Raw genomic sequence first — 23,594 nt, 5'->3', positions numbered from 1 at the left:
CCCATCCTCACTCTGAGCAAAGCTGGTTGCTGCTCAGTTTCCTCAATGACACCACCCTTTGGGCCAGGCAGGAGACTTCATGGGACAGAGCTTTCAACCTAGAAGGCCCCAGCACAGCCAGACAAGTGACTCCCTGTTTCCTTTATTCTATCCATTTAGATAACCCACACCTAAGTGAATATGGCTGCAGGCACCAGGCTGTGGTTGCAGCACCCTGATGGGCTGTGTCCTTCGGGGAACCCAGCCAAAGTGTGGTATGAATGTCTGTCTCCACTGGGCTGCCAGCATCCCCAGGAATGCCCAGTGTGGTGGACAGTTGTTGATTTTTGCCACCCAGCATGTTTCAGCCTCTGACCCAGCCAGGTCTGAAGTCAGAACATTCTGGACTTTGCAACTACATGAGTCAAAGTCAGTAAATGTTCTTTTTTATTATTAAGTCAGGCTAGGTGGGATTTCTGTCCTTGCAACTAAGGACATTGCTTTTACTGGCCACAGGGACAGATGAGGGACTGACAAAAAGAAGCATCCAACACCTGGACACCTGGAGAGAGGTGAGACAGTACAGACTCACTGCAGGTTCCCTTGGCTGTGGGGAGCTCAGGCTGCAGTCCCCTGGGCCCGGTGTGTTCCCATAGCATGGCAGTCTCTTGGCTGGCTTAGAGGCCTCCAGGATGCATGCTCTTCCCTGGGGTGTGCTTATCCAGGGGTGGTGGGTGGGGTTCTGTGTGCTCATGGCCTCAGGGAAGAGTGGTCCCTCACTCCCATCCTGTCTTCTCTCTGTGTTCCTAACTCCCCTCTGGCCCCTAAATTCCCAGGGCTCCTGGGGTCATCTAAATCAAGGGGCTATCTGGGGCTGCAGCTGCAGCCCACAGGGCTGAGAAATGGCATTTGTTTCTAAGAGGCCTAAGTGATTTACGGATTGCTAAATGGAAAGATAATTACCTGAAGTGGAACTAGGAGGATGCCGACATCTAGCAAAAAGGCACTGGGAGACCAGAGGGAAAAAGCCACTCCCCACCACTATGCCCACCACCATGGGGTAGGGTCCCAGGAGCACTGGCGCTTTGGGAACTGCCCCCCTCAGGGTCTGGGCAGTGGAGCCGGCTTGGATGCAGAAGCTCTGCAGGTCTGGGGTCAGCTATGGAAGGCAGACCAGGAGACGCCTGAGGCATAGAACTTCACACGGCTGGGCCAGTCGCCATCCCTGCTGCCCTCCTTGTCCTCGTCGGAGTCATCATCGTCTCCACTGGACGCTCCATAGATGGCCGCAGCCAGGTGGGCCGGCTGCCCCGGGGACCCCCAGCCCTGCTCTTCAGCCTCCTCCTTCCGCTTCTGGGCGGCCAGATCACGGTAGCAGAGGCTGCAGACGCGCAGGGGCTTGGACGAGAGGCGCGGCAACAGGAAGCGCTCACGGGAGCACTCGGCGCAGACCACAAAGCCACACTTGCGGCAGTGGTGGCGCCGGGTGAGGGCCGAGAAGCGCGTCTGCGTGCAGCGCATGCAGATGTCCGTGGCCTTATCAGGGATCCAGGGTGCTGCATGCTCTGTGGTGGGCTGGCGGCCCGTGGCCAGCAGCTGCTGCCGCACACACTCCTCAATGTGGCTGATCCACTCCTGGCGCTCGGTGGTGGAGGCGGCCGACACCACGAAGGACTTCTTGGCTGTCTTGATCATCCAGCGGTTCTTGGCTTGCAGGGTCTCGGGCAGTGGCTCCAGCGTCACCTCCTCCAGTGGGATAATACGCTGGCTGCGGTACTTGCGCTTGTTGAGCACGATGCTGCCGTATACCAGGATGTCGTTGAAGAGGAAGAAGATGCGGGGCTTGGCCTTCTTGCGGCACTCCTTGGTCAGCACACCCTCGCCCAGCAGCACCCGGCCTGGCAGGGCCAGTGGCTGCCCCGACGCCCCAAAGCAGCTCTCCACTGCCGCAATCCGCTGGCTGTTGATCTCTGTGTTTGCCAAGTGCTCCACCATCTTCTCCAGCAGCTGTGGGAGGAGGTAGACAAGGACGTATCAGCGTGCCCAGACAGGTGGGGGTCAGAGCCAGGCTGCCCACCCCAACTCACTGCCCGCCAAACCAGATGACCCACTTATCACCTCTCTGTGCCCCAGCAAGCCCACCCAGCCAAAGAAACTCACTGCCCCAGGAGCTGGCCCTGACATAAGGAGTACAAGGAATTATTGGGGTTAAAGGGGGTTCCCCAGTAAGGGTGATGTGGAAGCCACACAAGGATGGGAAGAAAGGCCACGATAGAGAGTGTGCTCCTGAGCAGGCTTCCACTGTGGGCAGCAGAGGCTCCATACCCCTCAGGAGCCTGGGAAGACAGGGCACACCGCGCCTGAAAGGGGTCCACCCAAGGGGCCAGAAAGCTGGGATACTGAGCCTCCAAATCCCATCAGCTGCTCTCGGGGCACTAACTACTCTGCACTTCACAGTGCGTGCCCAAATGTGGGTGTTTGCGACCCCAACCAATCACTGACTCCCCCACCCACCAAACCAAACAGCCACAGACTGTACAATCCACTCGCTCACCCAGTGAGGCCAGTGGTCACCACCATCATCACAGGGACCACGTGCTGAGTGATCCTCCAAGCATGGCTTTTTCTCACTTAGTCTTCATACCAACTGTAGGAGGTAGAATCCCCACCTTACAGGAGGGAAACTGAGGCTCTGCTAGTAAGTGGGGGACCCCAGAGTTTGTACTATACTGCCTTCTCTCATGGAGTATGAGGCCCACTTGGGCCCCTCTGCTGATGCACTAAGCACTAAATGTTGGTGGCCTCACAGCTTTGAAGACCACCTGAATGCTTTCAGCTCTCCAGTCGGAGCTTCTAGTCCTGACCTCTCCACTGATGTTTTGGCACGGACGTCCACCTGCCCACCACCTCATCTAAGGAGATCCTCAAATTCAACACGTCCAGCACTGAACCCAGTCCTCCACCCCTGCTCAGCTCTACTACTCTCAGCTCCTCCATCAATGGACCCACCGTTCACTCAGCAGTTCCAATCTCAAATCTAGGACTCATTCTTGAAGCTCCTCTTTCCTGTTCCTCCAACATTCAACCCATGAGCAAGTCTCATCATCTTTATCTCTCAAACCTAGCCAAGCCTGCCCACTTCTCAGCACACAACTCCCCCACTGTATCCACAGAAAGGTGCCATTATGTCTCTTGAAACAGGCTGGCCCATGACTGGCTCCTTTCTGCAGTCAGCTCTCAGTTTCCATCTCCCTTTCAGAGAGGTTCTCCCTGACATCCCCAACTCAGGCAACTTCTCCCCTCACCCAAGGGGTTTGCAAACTATGATCTGAGGGTCAAATCTGGCTCACAGCCTGTTTTTATTAATAAAGTTTTATTGGAACACAGCCCTATGCATTCACTTACCACTGTCTGTCGCTGCTTTCAGGCTGCAATGACAGGATGAGTAGTGGTGACAGAGACTGTATGGCTACAAAGCCTAAAATATTTTCCATCTGGCCCTTTACAGAAGAAATATGCTGACCCCTTCTCTAGGATGCCACCCTATTTTAGTTTTTCCTCATGGGACTTATCAGGACCTGATATTTTCTTGGCTGTTCACTGCTTGTGTATTTTCTATACCCCCGTTTGATTTTTAGCTCCATGAGAACAAAGGCCTTAGTTCATTGCTGTACCCCCGATTCTTGGAACTGTGCCAAGCACACAGCGGGTGCTTCATAAGTGGCCCGTGAATGAACGAAACTTTCCAAAGCTCCTGAAGGCCCACCATTACCCAGCTCTCACCTCTTTAGAAGCAGTAGGTGACAGCTGACCCCACCACCCCGATGTGCACACGTGTTCAGGTCCACATAGCACATAGTGTTTCTGGGTCACCAAGCTGCGGTTCTGTAAGTTTTATAAGTCTGGCCACCTGTGGGAAGCCAGAGTGGGGTCCAAGCATGGGAGCTGGATACATTTCCTGAGAGAGGATGCTAGGCCCCTAGAGTCATGGACCAATTGCCCTTTCAGATCACAAGGTGTTCTAAGATGTGCTGTCCACACCACCTTATGTAAGAACTGCTATTTTTAGGTTGTTGATCTTGACTGTGTGTTACAAACCTAACAGATTATCAGTGACAGTCCTGAGCCATCCTGCCACGACTAATCACCGGGTCCCTGGCTGATGGACAATCTGGCAAACCAGAATTGTGTTCCCTACATTCCAGAGTGTCATCTGCAATACCATTGGGCTGTGTGCTGGGGGCCCTGGGATGGTTTGGATAAGGTCTCCCCTATGGAGGAGCTCCGAGTGTAGAAGATGAGGAAGACCCACAGAGAGCAGTGATTGCTGTGTAGCAGAAATGCTGATCTGCAGGGGAAAGGCTAAAAAGCCAGGGTCTACTCACACAGTGGAAACACAGATCAAGATGGAGTAGTGACAGACTGCAGATGCTGAGTAGAGAAATGCCACCCACAGAATGGCATACGTAATGTGACGCCACTTATGCAGAAACTGCATAACGCTTTAACAGTGTTTGAGAACTGTATATATGAATAAAAATACATAGGAGGGAACCTCATACCCATTAGGATGGTTACTATCAAAAAAACAAAATATAACAAGAATTGGTGAGGATGTGGAGAAATTGTAACCCTTGTGCGCAGTTGGTGGAAATGTAAAATGGTAGAGCCACTACTGAAAACACTACAGAGGTTCCACAGAAAATTAAAAATAGAATTGCCATATGATCCAGCAATCCCACTTGTGGATATATATCCAATAGGACTGAAAACAGAAACTCGAAGTATCTGCACTTTCACGTTCAAAGTAGTATTACTCACAATAGCCAAGAGGGGGAGGCAAACCAAATGCTCATCAGTGAGATGAATGGTTAAACAAACTGTGGTGTATGCATGCAATGGAATATTATCAGCCTTAACAGGAAGGAAATTCTAGCATATGCTACAACCTGGATGAACCTTGAGAACATCATATAAAGTGAAAGAAGCCAGTCACAAAAGGACAAATAGTTTAAGGATTCCACTTATATGAGATATCTAAAGTGGCCAAATTCAGAGACAGAAAGTAGAATGGTGGTTGTCAGGGGTTGGGAACGAGAGGAGAGTTGTTAATGGGTATAGAGATTCAGTTTTAAAAGATAAAAAAGCCTGGAAGGGCCAGGCATCAGAGAACATCCTCTCATTGTCTCTGCCAACAACTCCCAGAACCATCCATCTTACCTATGCAACCATAACTTCACACTGTGGTGTGTTGTGGCCTGAAGGTTTTTCTTGGTAAAGACTGCAGCTTCAAGTCAGATGGGGAATCCTCTTTTATTGTTATCCCAGAAAAGTGAACCTTCCTCACTTAGAATGGGGGAGGACAGAAATGAATCCTGCCCCCACTCATTTGAGATTGGCTTGCCTCAGGAAGACAAAAGATGGAGTTTCCTGGCAGCCTCTAGGCCTTGGATAATGCCTGTGCTGACACCAGTGTGGCCGCTGATGGGTGTGGCCATTGCCAGGGTCAGTGAGCCTGGGAGACAGGAAAATGAACAAACCTACATCTTCTTTTGAGGGTTCAGAGCAGTGAGGGGCTCCTGGGCTCAATGGTCTCACCATCTGAACTGGGGCTAACAGTGAGTACTGCAGCTTGGGAGCCACATCCTGAGAGTCACTGGAGTGGCTGCAGATGCTGTGTGGCTAGGGTTCTATGTGTAACAGTCGAGGTGTGATGCGTGACCTACACCAGGGGCTGGAAATCGACACCAACTCTAGCCCACTGCCAGCCTTTCTAAACACAATCCTTATAGCCACGTGTGATGAGACTGTATGGCTTGCAAACCTAAAATATTTACTCTCCGGGCCTTTACAGAAAAGGTTTGCTGACCCCTAATCTACACCACCACACACTGTAAAATGCATGATGCACCTGCTCCAGAGACACAACCGGCAGGACACACAGGGCTCTATCCTGATGCAACTCATTCTCTCCCCACTCAGGACACAGCCTTTGGGTTAGTGAGAATTGTTTGGGGACCTAACTTGGGAACCCTGGAAAGTAGGAGCTTGTCCATCCTTCCCTGCAGGTTACATGCAGGGATAATGGCCATGGTCACAGAGGGAGTTAGAATCCTGGGGGCAGCACAGCCCCTTGGACTTCCCCTTGGCTTCTTAATGAGTCCTCTCCTTCCCTGCTAACACATGCTACAACCTGGATGAACCCAGAGGACATCATGTTAATGAAATAAGCCAGTCACAAAAGGACAAATAGTGTAATAATTATACTTATATGAGGGTGGGACCTCATGCCTGCCTGACTTCATTTTCCAAATATTTACTGAAGTCCTACCATGCTAGGCACTGGGTTCTAGCAGGAAGCTAGAGAGCAGGTCCTTCAGTAAGGTACTTCCTGGTGGGGGAGCCAGACTAGAAGTCAATCAACAAGAACTTTTCTGAGAGCCAGTACTGAGTGCTGTGAAGAAAAAGGTCGATGTGCCCTGGGGGACAGGGGCTGGGGTCAGGGAAGGCCTTGTGAGGAAATGACCTCATCCCCATCAGAGTAACATGAAGGAGGCAGCCACACAAAGACCTCAGGGAAGAGTGTCTGGCCCTAGGGAACAGCTCAAGGTGGAATGAAGGAAGTGAGGCTGCAGAGGAAGGAATGAAAAGGTGAGGGGTAAGAGGAAAGGCCACTGGGGCCACCCTGCCGGCCCAAGGCCAAGGTGAAAATTTGAATTTTTCCCCAAGTGCACTGGGAGGGGTGCCAGGAACCAATGACTTCTCCTTCCAGAGGATCTGCCCCTCAGCTTTGTTCAGTGCTTCCTGGAAGGCCCTCCTCCAGGAAGACTAGTAATAAGGAAAAATAAACAAGAGGCATAGTTTTCTTAGTGCTTAGAGCTTAAAGCTCGCCAGAGGCAATCTTAAAAGCATTACACGTGTTACCCCATTTAATCCTCACAAAAGTTCCACTGGGGAAGGTACTATCACCATCATCAAAGTCACTGCCCAGAGTCCCAGCTGAGTGACCAGGAAGCCCAGCTGCAGCTACTGAAGGCTGCTCTCAACTAGAGACAGAATCAGAAATCCTCAAGTCCAGCGGGTGAGGCTCCTCTCCAAATGAATGACTCTCCCCCACCCCTGACTTGGTGGCTGGGGTAGGTCCATTAGCTTGGCTGGGCTGTCCTGTGCGCCAGGCCACACTGGCCAGGTCCCCTAGCTCGCTGGGCTGCCTCCCCTGTATCTTGGCAGCCCTGAAGGCTGACGTGTGCAGGAATGCAGGCCAAAGCCCGAGTCATCTCTCAGCTCACACAGATCCAGTGGGAATTATGTGTCCTGCAGAGGATGACCCCAGCACTAATCCTCCCCTGCTCCCTGGCCTCCGACTCTCTTTGGTGGGGAGACAACAGCTTTGTTCAAATTCCAAAGGGATATTTTTCTCTTAGGCTATGGAGACCAAGCTTCAGGGTGACTTGAAAGTTCCATTTTCCCACCTCCAAAGGGAGCTGGTAACATCTCCCCCCACTACACAGCCCTTCAGGTGTTCCGGGAGCGAGAAAGAGGAGATTCCAGGCCACCTCCCTCTGTGGGCTCTGCCTCAATAACTTCCTCTGTGAAATGGGAGATCAAGCCCGACCTTGTTTCCTCAGCTCTCACCAAGAGTTACAAACTCCAGCGCTTCATGGGGCCAGGCGGTTCCTAAACGAGAGGCCAGGACCACTGGAAGGCGTTGCTGCTCCAACTCGCCCTCCCCCCAGGTGGGGCAGTTGTCCCAGCCACTTCTCCAGACTCTAGAGGGGAACTAAGGAGTGAGCCCCGTTGGGCCTGAGGCCACGACTCCCTGAAACATTATCGGACAGCCGGCGCGCTGAGATCCTTGCAGCCCCAGGGCGCCTTGTAACCCTTCCCGCCCACATGCTGCGCATCCCCCGGGGACTCCATCTCGGCGCTTGAGTCCTCTAACTGCTGTCACCCCGCTCTCCCTGCAGCCCTTGCTGCCCAGCCCCGCAAGCCAGCACTGAGTGCCCTTCGCGCCTCTGCTCGGGGCCAGGGTCCGAGAGTCCCTGGCTGCGCACTGCGTTGCGCCCCGCCTGAGCCCGGGAGCCGCCTCGACTGGGTGGCCCGGGACTCAGGGAGCTTAGTGGCCGCCGGAAGGAAGCCAGTCGGCTCCACGCGCCGCAGCCCCGCCGGCGGGTTGGGGGTGCTTACCTCCTCGGCCAGGGGCCCCGCACGCGCCGCGATCCCCTCCGCCGCCCTGCCCCCAGCAGCCCGGCCGGAGAATCCGCACTGGGCCGGCGCTCGGCTGCCCGCTGGAGCCAATCCCGGTGCCGCCCACGCCTCCGCGTGCCAACTCCCGCCTGACACGCCCCCTCGCGGGAGGCTCGGCCAATTGGAGCCCCGGAGCGCAGGCGGGGGCGGAGCCATCCCGAATGTCCAGAAATGTGCGCGGGTGGAGCAGCTGAGTGTGACGGGCCGGAGGTCAGCGCCGCAGCGGGCCGGGGCTGCGCGGCGCCCTCAAGCTCCTCCGGCTCACTGCAGCGGTGGCTTGCTCGTGTGAACTCCCCTCTCTCTGCTTCCCTTCCTCCCGCCGCCACACTCCGCGCTCTGGCTGCTGTCACCCGGCTGGGGACTGAGTTCACGACCTCGGCCGGGTGGTGGGGGTGGCCTGCGACTAGGTAACGCGGCAGGGGCTCGGGCCGGGGGCAGGGACAGGCGGTGGGATTATCATGCCTCTTGATGCCTCTGGCCGGCTTCCCTGCTGCTAGCCGACATCACAATCAATTCTCCTCAGCAACCCGAGAGATCAATAATAATATTAAAAATCAGCAGCACTTTATTATTTAAACTTTTTGTGTGGAAAATTTCAAACATCAACTGAAGGAAAGAGAGAATAGTCTGATGGACCCTGTGTACCCATCACCCCACTCCAACATTGTGGCCGGTTATGCCACTTCTGGCTTAACCCCTCCCGGGCCTCCGGTGATCCTGGGAATGAAGTTCTAAGGCTTCACTGCTCCAGGAGCCTCCCTGTGGCTTCCTCCCTCCACACCCTCTCACGCTGGCTTCTTCCTGTTCCTCAAAACCCCAAGGCTGTTCCCACCTCCGGCCTTTTGACCTTCCTCTGCCTCCAGCAGGTCTGGGATTGTCACGTCCTCAGGAGTGTTACCAAACTCAGGTCTGGTTGCCTTGAGAAGGAAAGAAAAAGACTCAGAAGTCAAATTGTTGGTGTTAGAAAAGCAGATGTATTCACTTGAAGGAGATGGTAGGCTATCTCATCTCAAAGATTGAGATTTTCTGAGGGTTTTTTAAAGGAGGAGGTGAGAGAATGGAATGTGGGAGGTGAAAAGCAGGAGAGAAGGAGACATGAGCTAGGAGGGGTCTATGTCTATGAGTCAGGTACAAGGTCTCACCAAGACCTCATCTGGTTTCTGCTCTTATCTTTGCTGCAATCTGAGAACCTTGCAAGACTTTAATTTTCACGGGTGTACTTGGCTGGTGCCCAAGGTCAACTTCCAGTCATTTGGCGTTGATCATTTCTCAAAATTCTGCAAGTCTCAAAGAAAGAACTGTTAGCTTTGCAAAGTACTAATTAGCTTCTCAGCCTTGTTTTCCTATTTAGCAAGCAAGATAAGAAATTCAGGGGACAAGCAGAAAGAGTGGAGAGGAAAAAAACAGGTTTTTTTACCCCTGACCCCCCCCCCCCCCACCCCGCCGCCCACTGCAGCCAGGCAGTTTTAAGTCCCAACATGGCTTCAGTCCTGTTTGCTCCAACAAGAGAGGCTTCTTTTGGCCGACCAAAGCGGTTTCCTGCCTCCATCCCACCACCTTCTACTACCTCACCCTGTTTTGTTATTTTGTAAAGCATCTCTCCCAACCTAAAGTCATCTCTTTAGGTCACTTGTTTACGTGTTCATGGCTTGTCTCCCCCATCTAGGCTGTGAGCCCCACGGGGCCAGACTGTATTCATCTTATTCTCAGAACAGTTCAGCACTTAGTAGGAACACAGTCAATGTCTGTTATGTAGGTGCAGTTTGTCTTGCCAAATAGGACAGAGCCTGGGCACTGTGAAGAGGGGCTAGTTCGGCCCAGAGCTGTGCCTCCTGCCCTAGGACCCAGGCCAGGGGTGAGCAGCAGGAGGAAGGGCTGAGCGACTCCAGGTGCCTTGCCCCTGTGATTGTACCCTCAACTCTGCCGGGGCTCCGGCCTGCATGGCTGGTGCTAGAAGGCATGAGCTGTGGTGCCCTGCTCTCCTGGCAAGTCTGGGTGGTGGGGCCAGGGACTGGTGATGTGCCTCTCCCAGCCCGAGTGGAGTGGAGCCAGAATATGGGCTGGGAAGGGAAAAGAATGGGAGCAAAGGAGGAGAACAGAGGGAGATGGCCAAGAGAAGGAGGAGGGGTAGAGGTGATAGGCAAGTGAGAGGGCCACCAGCTGCGGCCTTGGAGAGCCTCCATCCCACCACTAGCACATCCCCCACTACCACCACCCTCATCAGCAAGGACAAGCAGTGTTTATTGAGCATCCAAAAGAAGCCACAGCCTAGTAGATAGCCTCTGAGTCGAACTTGACCCCAGTAACATGTCTTTTCGCCTTGAAAAGTATTTAAACATTTAAAAAATTCATTGCTGTGAACATTTCATATTAGAAGATTTCACATAGAAATCAGGATTTTCAGCTTCTCTTAAATCAGGGGATTTGGAAATGAAGTTTCTCATGTCCACACAGAGCGGTCCTCTTTAGATGGGGCTTGTGTTCTCGCATCCACAACGGTCCCCACCGCTCTCTATGGTTCCCCCTTGGCCCACTTTACTCACTTATGTATCTGTGGTTGAGTAAGCATTTGAATTTACGAGTCCTGATGGTGTAGCCAGTCCTCTATGACATACAGAGGAAAAAGAGACAGAGTCTGAGATCTCACAGGCTCACTTATAACAAAGGAGGACATTGGGACACTGAGAAATGCCATCCCAAGTGTACACACTGCTTGTCACTGGTGGGCAGAGGGGAACTTCAAGCCAAGCCTTCAAGGCCGCTTTCCATGACTGCCTCAATGTCCAAATCTCCCACCTTCCCAGCAAGGGAGGGCTTTTCAGGGAGGGGAGGCCCTGCCTGGACTGGAGGTGGCCATGAAATTAGGGAGTGAGCCAGTCCCCTGTGGAGGCAGGCCTGTCTTTTTCATGATGGTGTGCTGGCATCTAGCACTGTGCTTGGTACCGAGCAGGCATCTGGGAAAGGGAGGCCTTTTCGTGATTCTGGAAAGCCAGAGGAAGGAGGCACACCTGTTGGTCCTGGAGTCAGGAGACCCCTCCTAGCCTTGTCTCGCTGGTGGTCTAGGGCCCACTTGGGCCTCAGTCTCCTCATCTGTTCTTCCTTCCAGCTCTGGCAGTCTACGGATCTACATGGAGCTCTGAGAAATCCCCTGGAAGCAGCACAAACTCCAATCATCCAGCTGTCCACCCCCTTCCCAACGGGGGCTGGCCATGGGTGGAGAGACCTGGCTGGAGGGCCCTTCTCCTCCAAATAAGAGAGGAAAAACTTGTGACTCAGGGAAAGGCAGAAGTTGAGTCACTCAAGCCACAAGCTGTGGAAAAAATGAGGTTTTCTTGTGGCTTTTTCTGTTCTCGAGTAAGAAGCCCTCTCTGAGGAAAAACTGGCTTCTAGATGTGGGAACCGGGATTCCAGGAAAGCACCAAGGCTCAGAATTTTCAAGTTAGGGGTTCTGGCCACCACCTCTGTGAAAAACGACAGGAATTTTTATTGGATCATTTATTAAGTTCTGTCTCCGTGCCAAGCACTGTATGCTAAACATTTTATGTTACCTTGTCTCTCCCCACGCTAAACCTGTGAGTCTCAGCTTTCAGTTTAAGAAACTGAGACAGATGCTGAAGTATTTAGGAGTGAAGTATCAAGACTAACATAAATGTTTCAGCAAGAGAGAAATAAAACAAATGGGACAAAATATTAACGTTGGCAAGTCTAGGTCATGAGGAGCCAAACTTTTTTTGTGTGTGTGAAAGCCCAAATAGTAGGTATTTTGGGCTTCGAGAGCCAGGATCTCTGTGGCAACTCCTCAATTCTACCATTGTAGAGTGAAAGCCGCCAGAGACAATACGTAAACATGTAGATAAATGTTGTTTATGGACGCTGATATTTGCATTTAGTATAATTTTCATGGGTTATGAAACATTCTCTTTTTTTGTTTTTTTCCCAACCACTTAAAAATGTAAGAATCATTCTTAGCTCACCAGTCACGCAAAAAGGCTACTGGCTGAACTTGGCTGATTCCTGATCTCTAGCAGTTCATTGTACTTTTTCTTGCAACTCTTCTGTTGGTTTGAAAAATTTCAAAACAAAAAGTTGGGAAAACAAATGTTAAAAAAAGGAGATAGAGGTCCAACAGTTTATAACAGGCAGATCTCCACATTGACTCCAAATCTGTCTGATTCCCAAACTACTTACTACATGCTGCCTTTTTTATCAATAGTATACTTGAGACACTAAGTCTCAAAGCCATGAAAATGTGGGACATTTTGGAAAGATTTCTATTGAAATGGTTAAGAAGATTCATTATAAAGGAGGAAGCCCTGAGATATTTGGAAAACTGATTTCAAAAGAAAATCTTGAGGGCAGGATTGCTGAAGTGGGATTGAATTGGAAACTGAGACTGCATCTACACTCTATTGAGCCACGACACTGCAGTGACTTCCTTTCCCCCACTCACCCCTGCCTCTCAGCAATGTCAATATTTACTCCTTTTGGTGCGTGTGTTTGCCTCGTGTTTATCATTCCAACTGTCTGCACATCTTTTTCATGTTTGTGGGCATTATCGTGCCTGTTTCCTATCATGGGTTTTCCCCATGAGGCTCCAACCAGGCCAAAGGGGGAAAAAGAAAAATGAAAAGAAAACAAAAGCAATGCCCTCTGAAAAATGCTTTAGATGGATGAAATAAATGTTGCATGCAAATATAATTTTCAGAGTGTTTTAGGAACTCCTAGTTTCTCAAATAGAGTAAAGCCAAGAGGCCTTTTAAGTGCCATCTGAGTCATTCATTCATTCAACAGTATTGCAGATATTGCACACAGGTATTGATATTCAATGCTCTACCCTGCAGATATGTACAATCAACTATGTCCCAATAATAATAATGATAAATAAAAACAGTTATTGGACACCTCTTTGTGCCACTGCCTGAGCAGTGGATGCAGAGATGAAGAAGGCACTGTCTGTACCCTTAGGGAGCACTCAGTCAAGTGGGGGCTGACCCACAAACTTGTATTTATCCATGAGGAGTGAGTACTGCTCATCCAGAGCAGAGGGCAGGTGTCCTCTCAGGAGAAAACTGTCTAAGCTAACACATCTTGGAGGACCATTTTGGCACTGAAGAGTGGGCCTGGAGGCTAAAGACCTCCCCACCTATTGCATTTAAGGCAAGAATAGGAATTTTGGGGGCCAGGAACAAGCAAGCTGGGGAGAGAAAAAGGCCCAGCACATGGCCAGGGGAAGCTCTCCAGTTGAAGAAAGGGGCTGGGGTGGCCCGGAAAGACTTCAGAGGACAGGGCTGGGTGATCTTCCCTTTTAAATGACTTACTGAGCTGCTGCATTTTGGCCATTACCCCCCAAGGCTTCATGAATCCTTTTGCTGGCCAGTGAGAGCTTAATTTGTTACAACCAACCTCCATGGAGGGCAGTGTGGCAACATCTATCGCATTTAAAAATGCATAGACCCTTCTGTCCAGCTAGCCCACTTCTAGGAATTTATCCTTAGATGTTCTTGTCCTTGTGCGAAAGGATGTAAGCACACATTCATTAACTGCAGCATTGCTTACAGTAAGGAAAGACTGGGGAACCACTCAAATATTCATGGATGGGGGCTGGTTAAATAAATTATGGCACATCTATGCAATGGAATAGTTTACCACAATTAAAAGAAAGAAGCAGGTCTTTATGTTCTGATGTGGAAAGATTTCTAGGATATGTTGAGTTAAAAAAAAAAAAAGGTATGCAAGCGTGTAAGTGTGTGTATGTATATGTGTCTATAGGGTATTGCTGGCAGAATTCACAAGAAACTGGTCATAGTGGTTGCCCCTGGAAGGAAAAATGGGTGACTTGGCCCTGTGGGAGAGAGATTCACATTTTACTGTCTAGTTCTGTGATATTCATGTCCTTGTGTAGTCCCCTCCCGCACTGTATAAGATTTACCTGTGTAACCAAAAGGAGATTGTGGAAATAATGTGGTGTAACTTCCAAGGCTGGATCATAAAAGAAACTCAGGCTTCTGCTTTGCTTTCATGGAACACTTGCTCTACGGGGAGCCAGTTGCTTAGTTGTGAGGATGGTCAAACAGCCTTATGGAGAGGCCCACGTGGTGAGAAACTGAGGCTTCCTGCCAACAGCCAGCACCAACGTGCCAGCTATGTGGGGGAGCCATGTAGGAGAAGATCATCCAGCCCCAGAAAGCCTTGAGGTGCCTTCAGCCCAGGCCAACATCTCAGCTGCAACCTCATGAGAGACCTTGAGGAAGAACCGTCCAGCTAAGCCATTCCCCGAATCCTGACCCACAGAAACCATGTGATGTTACAGATGTTTATTGTTTCAAGCTACTAAATTTTGAGGTAATTTGTTATGCAGCCACAGATAACTAATACACCCTTTTGTGTCTTTTGAACTTTGTGCCTTTTGCATTTGTGAATGTTGAAATAATGCTGCTGCTGCTAATAACCATAATATTAATCTAATACATGTTGTGACCTTGTGTGATTGATAATTTGGGAATTTCACAATTGGGGTGAATGTCGGGTGGAGAGATGGGACCCCCTGAAGGGACAATGAGCCCTGGCCTAAGGAGGGACTCCACCTGAGTACTCAGAGAAGTGGAGGAGGAACCTGCCTTCCAGGTATGTGTGTGTTCAGAGGCACCTCTTTAGGTGACAAAAAGCCCTTAGATGCAAAGTTTTCCTACTAGCTGCCTGCAGGTCCCACATATCCTTTTTATTTGGCCAGCATGTTGGATTTAAAAAATCTGAACTTGACCCTCACCAGAATTGCTAACATTTTAAATATTGACAATATCAAATGTTAAAGATATAGAGCAACTGTATTCTCATACATTGCTGGAAGAGGTATAAATTGATGCAACTACTTTGGAAAGCCATTTGGTAGTGTCTCCTAAAGCTAGACATAAACACTATTTTACGGCTCAGATATTCTCCTTCTAAGAGCAGAAATCCTAGAGAAATAAGGGCATATGTTCACCAAAATACATGTGCAAGAATGTACATAAAACTGTATTCATAATAGCTACAAACTGAATACATCCCAAATGTCCATCAATAGCATAATGGGTGAAGAAATAGTAATATATTCATACAATTGAATACTCCTCAGCAATAAAAAGAATGCTCCTATGCAAAAGAACATGAGTGACTCTCACAGACTTAATGTTAAGTGAAAGAAGCCAGACACAGAAGAGTACATCTGTATTATCTGAAGTTTAAAAAGAGCAAAACTAATCTACGGTGATAGAAATCAGAATAGTGGTTACCTCGGAAGGGGTCTGGTATTGAGAGAGAAAGGGTAGGAGGAAGCCCTCTAGGGTGATGAAAATGTTTTATATAAATCTATATCTTGATCTTGGTGATGATTCCACATGTGTTATGCTTATGTAAAAATTTACCAAACTAAACATTTAAGATTTGTGCATTTTATTGTATATATGTTATATCTCCATAAAATAAAATAAGTATCCCCCCCAAATCTGAGCTTAAACATTATTAGAGAGCATGCTCACCCCAGTTCCCCACAGTCCTCACTTTTCTCCACTTTCGTACCCCCTGGCTGCCCTCCATAGGGCCTCTGAAGGCTGGTAAGTTTGAAGTTTCTGCAGGAGGTGCCTTCTAACAGTGTTCCCTCTTTTTCCCTAAGCTGGGGCCTAGGTGCCTTTCCCAGAGTATCCCTGGAGTATGGGTTGGAGTGGGCAGCTAGGGACAGAGGAGGCATACAACATTACTGGGATTTTCTCCTCCACTCTGTGCCCAGTCCCCTTCCTGTGGTGGCAGCCATGCACAGCTCAGCCTCCTGCTGTGGGAGCATGGTTGACAGGTAGCCCCACATGCTATCTTTTTGGATCTATCCCTGCATTCATGCCAAGGCCCTACTTCCTCCAGGCTGCTTCCAGCAAATGCCCGAGCATGGTGGGGCACTAATGCTGGCACATTCTTGTAAGATGTGAGATCTTGGGCAACCTTGACTCAGAGATTCCTCATCAGCCTGAATGACATTTTCTTGGAACAGCACGGCAACTTGAGACTCTTCGTACTCAATACTTTCTTCTCCCTCTCTTTCCAGGTGTCACACTGGCATAGAAGTCGAAGGCTTTCCCCACCTTTTCTGACCACTTCTTCATTATCCTTCACAGTTGTCCCCCACAATAAATCTCCTGCATGTCTGATCCTGTGTTTGTTTCTTGGAAAACCCCAACTAAGACACAGAAGTACCAGTGGTACCCTTCTCCCACCTCTCAAGACGCCAATCTCTAGACACCTTCAAAATCTCTAGACATTGTCTATCTCCCCTCCTCCTCTCTTCTTTCCCTTTACTTCCTGTCTCCCAAACCCTCACCTCTCTCCTCCTCTCCATCTGAGGTGCTGGAATAGCTTTAATTCACCTTATCTTCACATCTTGGGGAACTTTTCTCAAAGCAGAAAAATCATCATCTCTTTTACGATGCATTTTATTCCTATTTCTTAAGACGAACTCCAGCAGGATCTTCATAAATGCCACATAAAACCTCCCTGCTTAAACTCTTGAATTCTAAAGCAGGCAAATCTTTTAATCTGAGAAAATAGATGGGAAGAGAAAACTTCTACCCTGGGAGCAAATGATCACATTTTATGAAGAGGGAAATTATGGTTTACAAAATTAATTAATCATGGAAGATAAGTCAGGGTCAGGCAATGGAGCCCGTGACCTTGACCTCCAGACCTCCTCCAGCCCTGACAGATTAGAAGCATGAAGCAGGGACCACAAGAAGCCAAGAGATGGGGATTGGTCTTGTGATGCCAACCACTGAGTGGCTGGGGGGCTTCTGCCTTTCTGCAGAAGAAAAGCAAACCAGGCTAGAACCACTGAGCACTGGCTTGGGGACGAGGAGAAGGATTTCATTTTATTTTAAGATGAAGAAGACCTTAAAAGAGGCACATGGTATGTGTTGGTCAAGTCAGGATACTTGGCATGTTTGTCATTATAAGATATAGTCATTCTTTGTGTCCATTAACCAATGCATTCAAAGATCTACACATACGTGGAATCAGCTTTGTTTTAGTGTTGTCACACCTTTTAGATCCTTGTTAATGATTTTCTGCTTCATATACCAAATTCCAAAAAAAGTGAAAAGAAAAAAAAATAAAAAAATAAAAAGAGGCAGGGAAGCCTTGCAGGGAACGGGTCTCTATAGATGTTTTTTGCATAACAAGCGTCTAAATCATCAGGAATAGGGAAGAAATTGCAAATGAAGATGAGCAGAGATACCTTAGAAGCTGAGGCCTTTGAGTACCTATTTCAAGTTTATGACCATGTCCTTGAGTTTGGGATTCTTGAAAGGAGGGGAGAAGGAAGTAAGAACAGCTTTGGGGATGGCTGAGGGTTGGAGCTGATTCACATCTTTTGTGGCCTAAAGCTTGTAACCTAGATAGATTGAGGTGGAGTTTTGCAGAAAAAGAACCCAGAATTATGTGCAGAATCTTAAGTTTTACTGAATTAGGCTCTTGGGTCCTGGTATAATAGAAATGAACAAAGTATCCAGCAAAATTTAAGTCAATCAATGCTTTATTAAAAAGGAGATTAAACTTATGCATAAGGGAGCCATAAGGGAGCTAGCAATAGAGAAGTTATCTCTCTGAGGGAAGTTGGGGGAGGGTTTTTAATAGCGGGCAGTTCCTCAATTGATGTCATCACTAGCTTTGATGATTTCTAGTACTTTTGCTGTGATGGTGGTCATGAGGGAGGTCATTTCCAGGAGCATCTTGTAGTCTTAAGGTTAATCTGTAACTTAATATTTACAATTTCAAGAAAAGAAAGAATGGGTACATAATGATAAGTTTTAACCAAAGCTAACAGGTATATTTTAACAAGCCTTGGGGAAGGAGTTTTGCAGATCGGTAAATATCTGCTCCCCTCTTATCTCAGTTTATTTATCAGCATGGTTACGACCAACTGCTCAAGTGGTCTCTTAAAGTCACTTTTATTGGGGCCATGGGGCAAACGTACCCCTGGTGTCTCCTGACTAAGGAGTAGAAAAGTACAGCTTGTAACAAAGTGTCCTCTGCAGGGAAAATTGAATTGGTTTGGTTCACAGGCCTAGCCCTATCCTGTCTCATAAGAAGGGGCCTGTACCAGTGAGGAGCCCTGTGGTTTGACTTTCTTTAGCTTCCCAGGAAACGTGCCTCTAGTGGTGAGTCAAACACGGGATTTAGTAAGAAAACCTTCTGATATGGGTTGAATGTCCCCACAAAATTCACTGAAGCTTGACCCCCCCAATGTAACACTGTTAAGAGGATGGGAAATCCAATTATGGTATGTGAAAAATGGGGCCTGATTAGATTGGATTTGAGGATTGTGCCCTAGTGAATGGATTGATCCATTCATGGAGTAATAGGAGTGGTTCTGATGGCTTTTAAAGGAAAGCAAGTGAAGAGGTTAGCCCTCTTGCTTGGCACATTTGCCATGTGATACCCCCTGTTGCTGCGGAGAGTCACCACCTAGAACAAAGCCCTCACCGGATACATCCCCTGGACTGTGGTCTTCCCAGTCTCTGAACTGTAAGAAATAAATTTCATTTTTTTAATAAATTACTCAGTTTCAGGCATTATGTTATAAGCAACGGGAACAGACTAATATACTTTCCTTTGTGTGTCCAACCTGCCTAGACAGGCTATATGACCTTGAGCAGGCCACCTTACTTGTCTGAGCCTTGGTGTTCCTGGATCACATGAGTTGGTGGATTTGAAGGTCCTGTCCATGCCTAATAAAAGGACAGCAATAAAACTGAGGCTGTCCTCAGTGTTATTGAGAGATGAATGGCACCAGGCTTTCTAAAGACTCCAAAATAGGCTGCTGAAACATATTTAAATGTTGTTTGACTCTGGCACCCATTAAGTTATTCAATAGCTGACTGATGCATCTCATTTTTATTCTCATTTCAAAGCTAATTGTGTATCATACAAAGATGCTAATATTGTTGTAACAATCTCCTATTGGGCTAAAGCTCTCCTCTTTGTTGGCTGCACTACCCTTGTGCTCCCACTGTTCTGTCTTAAATTGTGTGTGCCCTCGAGTGTGTGTGCTCATGTGTGTGTGCATGCATACTCTTGAGATTTCTCTTTCTAAAGTTCTCTTCCCTCTTTAGTTTGTGCTGAGCACTCTGACACCTACAATTATCACTGCTCAAAATAGTGCTGTGCCTTGCTGGCTTTAGTCCTAGCACCACTGTGCCCCACCTCTATCTAACTCCAAACAGCATCAGGCCTGGCTTCACCCAGGGGCTCAAATTAGGTCACCAGGAGTCATCTTAGCTCTGCTTTTCCATGTTGGCCTCACCCTCAGATAAGTGGCTGCACGAGGTAGCCCTGGCAGCCGCCACAAGGGAAAGAGCTTCTCATTCTCCACAGTTCTGTTGCAAATTCTGGTGTGCATTTGCTAAACTTGGTCAAAGTCCATCCTTGATGCAGTTGCTAAAGTAAAAGGGATGAAATTCATTGATTGGGCAGATCTAGGTTATGTGCCCACCCTTCTGTCTCTGGTATTATGTAGGGTTAACTGGTCCCAAACCACATGGATTAGGAAAGACTGGGGGTGTGGTGGTCTTCAAGGGATAAAAGACATACTACTGGCATAAGATGAGAAGAGAGAAGGCAGGCAGGAAAAATAGCTACAGATGTCCACTACCCACTTAGGGCAGTGGAGCATCCTGGGGTCTGAAGGGATGAGCTCATCCTGCAATGGGTAGAAAACCCACTCAAACCTCCTACGTGTAACATCCGTTGTTCCAAGCACTTGGAATTGAGAGCCAAATGGAGACAGAGCCCAGGTTAAGCAGACTGGGAACAAGCGCTGGGCTTCTGATGTGGCTGCTGGCCTGGGGGGTGGACAGAGGCACAGTGCCAAGGGGCCTTGTCAGTATGGAGTCCAGGCACTGACAGGAGGAGCAGGAAGAGAGTGTGAGGACGAGGGCCTCTGGAGGAGTCTCCTGGGAGCTTGTTAGAAACGCAGATCTCCAGTTCACTCCAGACCTCCTGGATCAGAACCTGAGTTGCAATCAGATCCCCGAATGATTCTTTGCTCCGCTAGTCTGAAAGACGAATCTCTCGTCTCTCAGCCCTCACCTTCATTGGTGGTGGGGCTTATGTTAGGTCTCCAGTTTAGACTTTTCAGAACGCAGAGTGGCAATATGCGTGAAGGAGCTTTAAAACTGTTAATGCTGAGAGGCGCTTAGACCGTGGGGCGCTGAGCTGGTGAGCACAAGGCATCCCTCTGGGGTCTTCCGTCGCTGGAGGCTCCCTGCACCTGCCGTCCCGCCCCGGACAGTCGTGATACCAGTGCTGCACTTGCTGCCAGGCCTCAGAGGAACCCCGTTCCGGCTCTCAGCACCACCGAGAGGCTGGAGGCCAGCCAGTCACTAGCTCACCTGCTCGGGGCGTGGCTTCTGGCGGACGCAAGGCTCCCATTGGCGCCGCGTGACGAGAGGGCGTGGCCTCCGTGCCCCCTCCCCCACTTCTGGCGGCTGGAGTACTTAGAGGAACTGGCAGCTCGTCTCCGCCTGCCTCGTGAGTGGAGCATCCTGAGACCTTGGCTGTTTCGGCCACTATGCCACGCAGTTTCCGTGTCAGGAGGTCTTCCGACTCCTGCCAGAAGCCCAATTATAGCGAGCTGCAAGACACTTCTCATACCTTCCAGCAGCCCTTCGACCAGGCCCACCAGCTGGCGGCCACCCCATCTCCTGAGGTTCTCAACCCCACGACCTCACTGCCCACGCTCATCTGGGACTCCTTCCTGGCGACACAAGCCCCGCCGATTGGCTGGGCCTCCCTTCAGCCCCAGGAGAGCCCCAAAGCGGAGGAGCTGGCCTCCTTGTCGGATAAGAACAGCGGGAAAAGCTGCCAGTCCTCTATCCCCTCCTTGCAGGCTCATTCGTTCTTCTCCACTTCACCCTCTTCTCTGGAGGCTGAGGCCTGTGCTACTTCCCCAGGCTTGGGCCAAGTGGTCAAGGAGCCCCAGTCTCGCAAGGCTTTCCACTGCAGATACTGCAAGAAGGAATACCTCAGCCTGGGTGCCCTCAAGAGTCACACCCGGAGCCACACATTGCCCTATGTCTGCGAAACCTGCAGGAGGGCCTTCTCCAGGGACTGGCTGCTGCAGAGCCATATCCGGACCCACGCCAGCTAGGAGACCTTCTCCTGCCTCCACTGCAGCCGTGCCTTTGCCCGCCGCCTCCAGATCCACTCCGAAGCCGAGACGTACCAACGCCAGGTCTGCTCCTGGACCTTCTCCCTCATGTCCTTGCTCCACAAGCACCATGAGTCCAGCTGCTCAGGGGGTCCCCGCTGACCCTAGAGGCTCCTTCCACCTCTCCATACCTCCCCGCCCCAGTGGCCTCCCCCAACTCCAATAGGAAGGACTCCCACATTCTTCTCACTGTCACAGAATTCCCTTCTGAACTACCCACTTCTGGCTGCAGTGGCCCCATTGCACTTTGATGAAAACCATTTCCTGATTCTGTTCTCTCTGCTCTGGGTGCATCACGAGGCTCTGAAAGGGGCTTTTCCTTGGCCATTTCTGTGCACAGTTGATGTGTGTGATATGTGTTGTGGATGGCACCTGTCCTGAATTCTTACATGATTAGATATGCAGGAAAGGTTATTTAACCCTCAAATCCCGAGAGCCCATGGGGGTTCTGACTAGTCAGGAATGGAGGAGAATTCTTGCTAGGGATTTAGATGCGATTTTACCAAGTTGTAGATGCTTTATCCACCACAGCATTACCTTAGCTGGGGGAAGGGGGTGAATACAGGTGTGGAGGCACCCAGACTGCACCTGTCCTGACTCCCTACTGTGGTGTGAAGCTTCCCCTTGGCCTTCTCTTGCTTCAATTTGACCTTTGCTATTCTCCACTTCCTGCCCTGCCACCTTAACCTGACAGAGAGCCTCAGGGCTAGGAATGAATTTCCACAGCCATTTGACAGGAAATCTAATGAACAGCACTCACTGGCCCATGATTTTCAGCTGGTCCCTGAATGATGAATTATTTAACGCCATTTGTCTGGACAAACTCTTGTAAATGTGAACTCGGGATAGGGAGTGGTTGAGGGGTGGGAGGAAACATTAAAAGGGGCCTGGCAGGGATGTCCAGTGGTTCCTGAAAGCATCATACACTTGTCAGATCAAGCCAACACCCGGCTTTCAGCTGGGCACCTGGCCGCCCGAGACTACGGACTGAGACTACGGACTCTCCAAGCCTCCTATGCAGCGAGGTGTTGGTGTGACCAATCTCTCCCTCCAGGATGTAAAGGAAGGCTTCTGGGATATTTCCTCACAGGAAGAAGGCAGCCCTTCCTTCTGTTCCTTCCCTGTCCTGCTGCTGGGACTAGAGCACTGAGGCTGGAGATCCGTCCTGGCCCAGTGGGTGAGGGCACCTCCACAGGGATGACGGAGACATGAGGTAGAGGAAATTCCTGGAGCAGCCCTGCCAGACCAGCCCTGGCCTGTCTGCTCCCAGACAGAAATGCCAGGGAGATGCTAACTTCCATTTGCTGCTCTCATGTGGGGCTCTTTGTTTCAGCAGCTGAGCCTCATTCTAACCAGCCCAGCTGTCTTGGAGGGCACTTTTCTATGGAGTTCCCTTGGGTCAGGCTGCTCCAAAGACTACAGCTGACTGAAATTTTCACCCCTCCATTCGATGAAGTGACAGCCAAGCTCAACTCCAACCCACTCATCTTTCTAGGTGTTTCTCTGGAAATCAGTGCATGAAGATTGATGCTCCTTGCTAAAGGAATCTGAAGCTAAGGTCTTCCAGGGTGCCTTTTATTCCTCCTCCCACAGCTGGGCACTTCCCACTCTCTTCAAATGATAAAGCTTGTTTAGAAATATGCTGCAGTGGCTATTTCCCTGCTAACATCTGTAGATTCTAATTAAATAACTCAAGGAACAGGCAAAAAAAAAAAAAAAAAATCTGTTCAAACTCACAAAAATAAAAAAAATGGCAGAATTAAGATTAAAACCCATATCACTATATTATATACCACCCCTCATTTCACTATTTCCAAAAAAATATTAGGACCTTTGGCCAGTGAGAGAGAGAGGGACCATCTCTGACTTGGTAGTTTGCTGATATACAGCTCACTGTTTTTTCCTGTTTTGGAAAATTGCAATACGAATAGTACAAAGGGGATTTTGGGTGTTGGCCAAGACAGAGTAAACCCATTAAAACCTACCTATAAATTTAACACGTTAAAACTAAAAATTCTGAGCGAAACAAGTAACTACCTGAGGACTCTGAAAAATATAGAACCCAGAGTATCACAACATGATATTCAAAATGTCCAGGATACAATCCAGAATTATTTGACATACAAGGAACCAGGAAAAT

The 23,594-nt window shown here is 49.4% G+C and overlaps 1 protein-coding gene and 1 pseudogene across 1 annotated transcript; one reads left to right on the top strand and one right to left on the bottom strand.

Annotated features, from left to right (window-relative positions):
• Positions 1–403: 403 nt before the first annotated feature.
• Positions 404–8,273, bottom strand: PLEKHF1 (pleckstrin homology and FYVE domain containing 1). Its single transcript, XM_063112896.1, has 2 exons — positions 8,167–8,273; positions 404–1,986 (listed from the first exon to the last, which is right to left on the bottom strand). The coding sequence occupies exon 2, from the start codon at positions 1,972–1,974 to the stop codon at positions 1,135–1,137; it is 840 nt and encodes a 279-aa protein (XP_062968966.1). The 5' UTR covers positions 1,975–1,986; positions 8,167–8,273; the 3' UTR covers positions 404–1,134.
• A 12,542-nt stretch (positions 8,274–20,815) lies between these two features.
• Positions 20,816–21,556, top strand: LOC134386826 (zinc finger protein SNAI1-like; annotated as a pseudogene).
• Positions 21,557–23,594: the final 2,038 nt, after the last annotated feature.

The sequence above is a fragment of the Cynocephalus volans genome, chromosome 10 (genome assembly GCF_027409185.1).
Source record: "Cynocephalus volans isolate mCynVol1 chromosome 10, mCynVol1.pri, whole genome shotgun sequence".
In the NCBI taxonomy this organism is placed as follows: domain Eukaryota; kingdom Metazoa; phylum Chordata; class Mammalia; order Dermoptera; family Cynocephalidae; genus Cynocephalus; species Cynocephalus volans.
The sequence above is the reverse complement of the archived record's forward strand: the minus strand, read 5'-3'. Positions and strand labels throughout refer to the sequence as shown.

Bases quoted from the DNA above. Each gene is read 5' to 3' on its own strand.
- PLEKHF1 (XM_063112896.1), bottom strand. From the start codon at position 1,974: ATGGTGGAGCACTTGGCAAACACAGAGATCAACAGCCAGCGGATTGCG.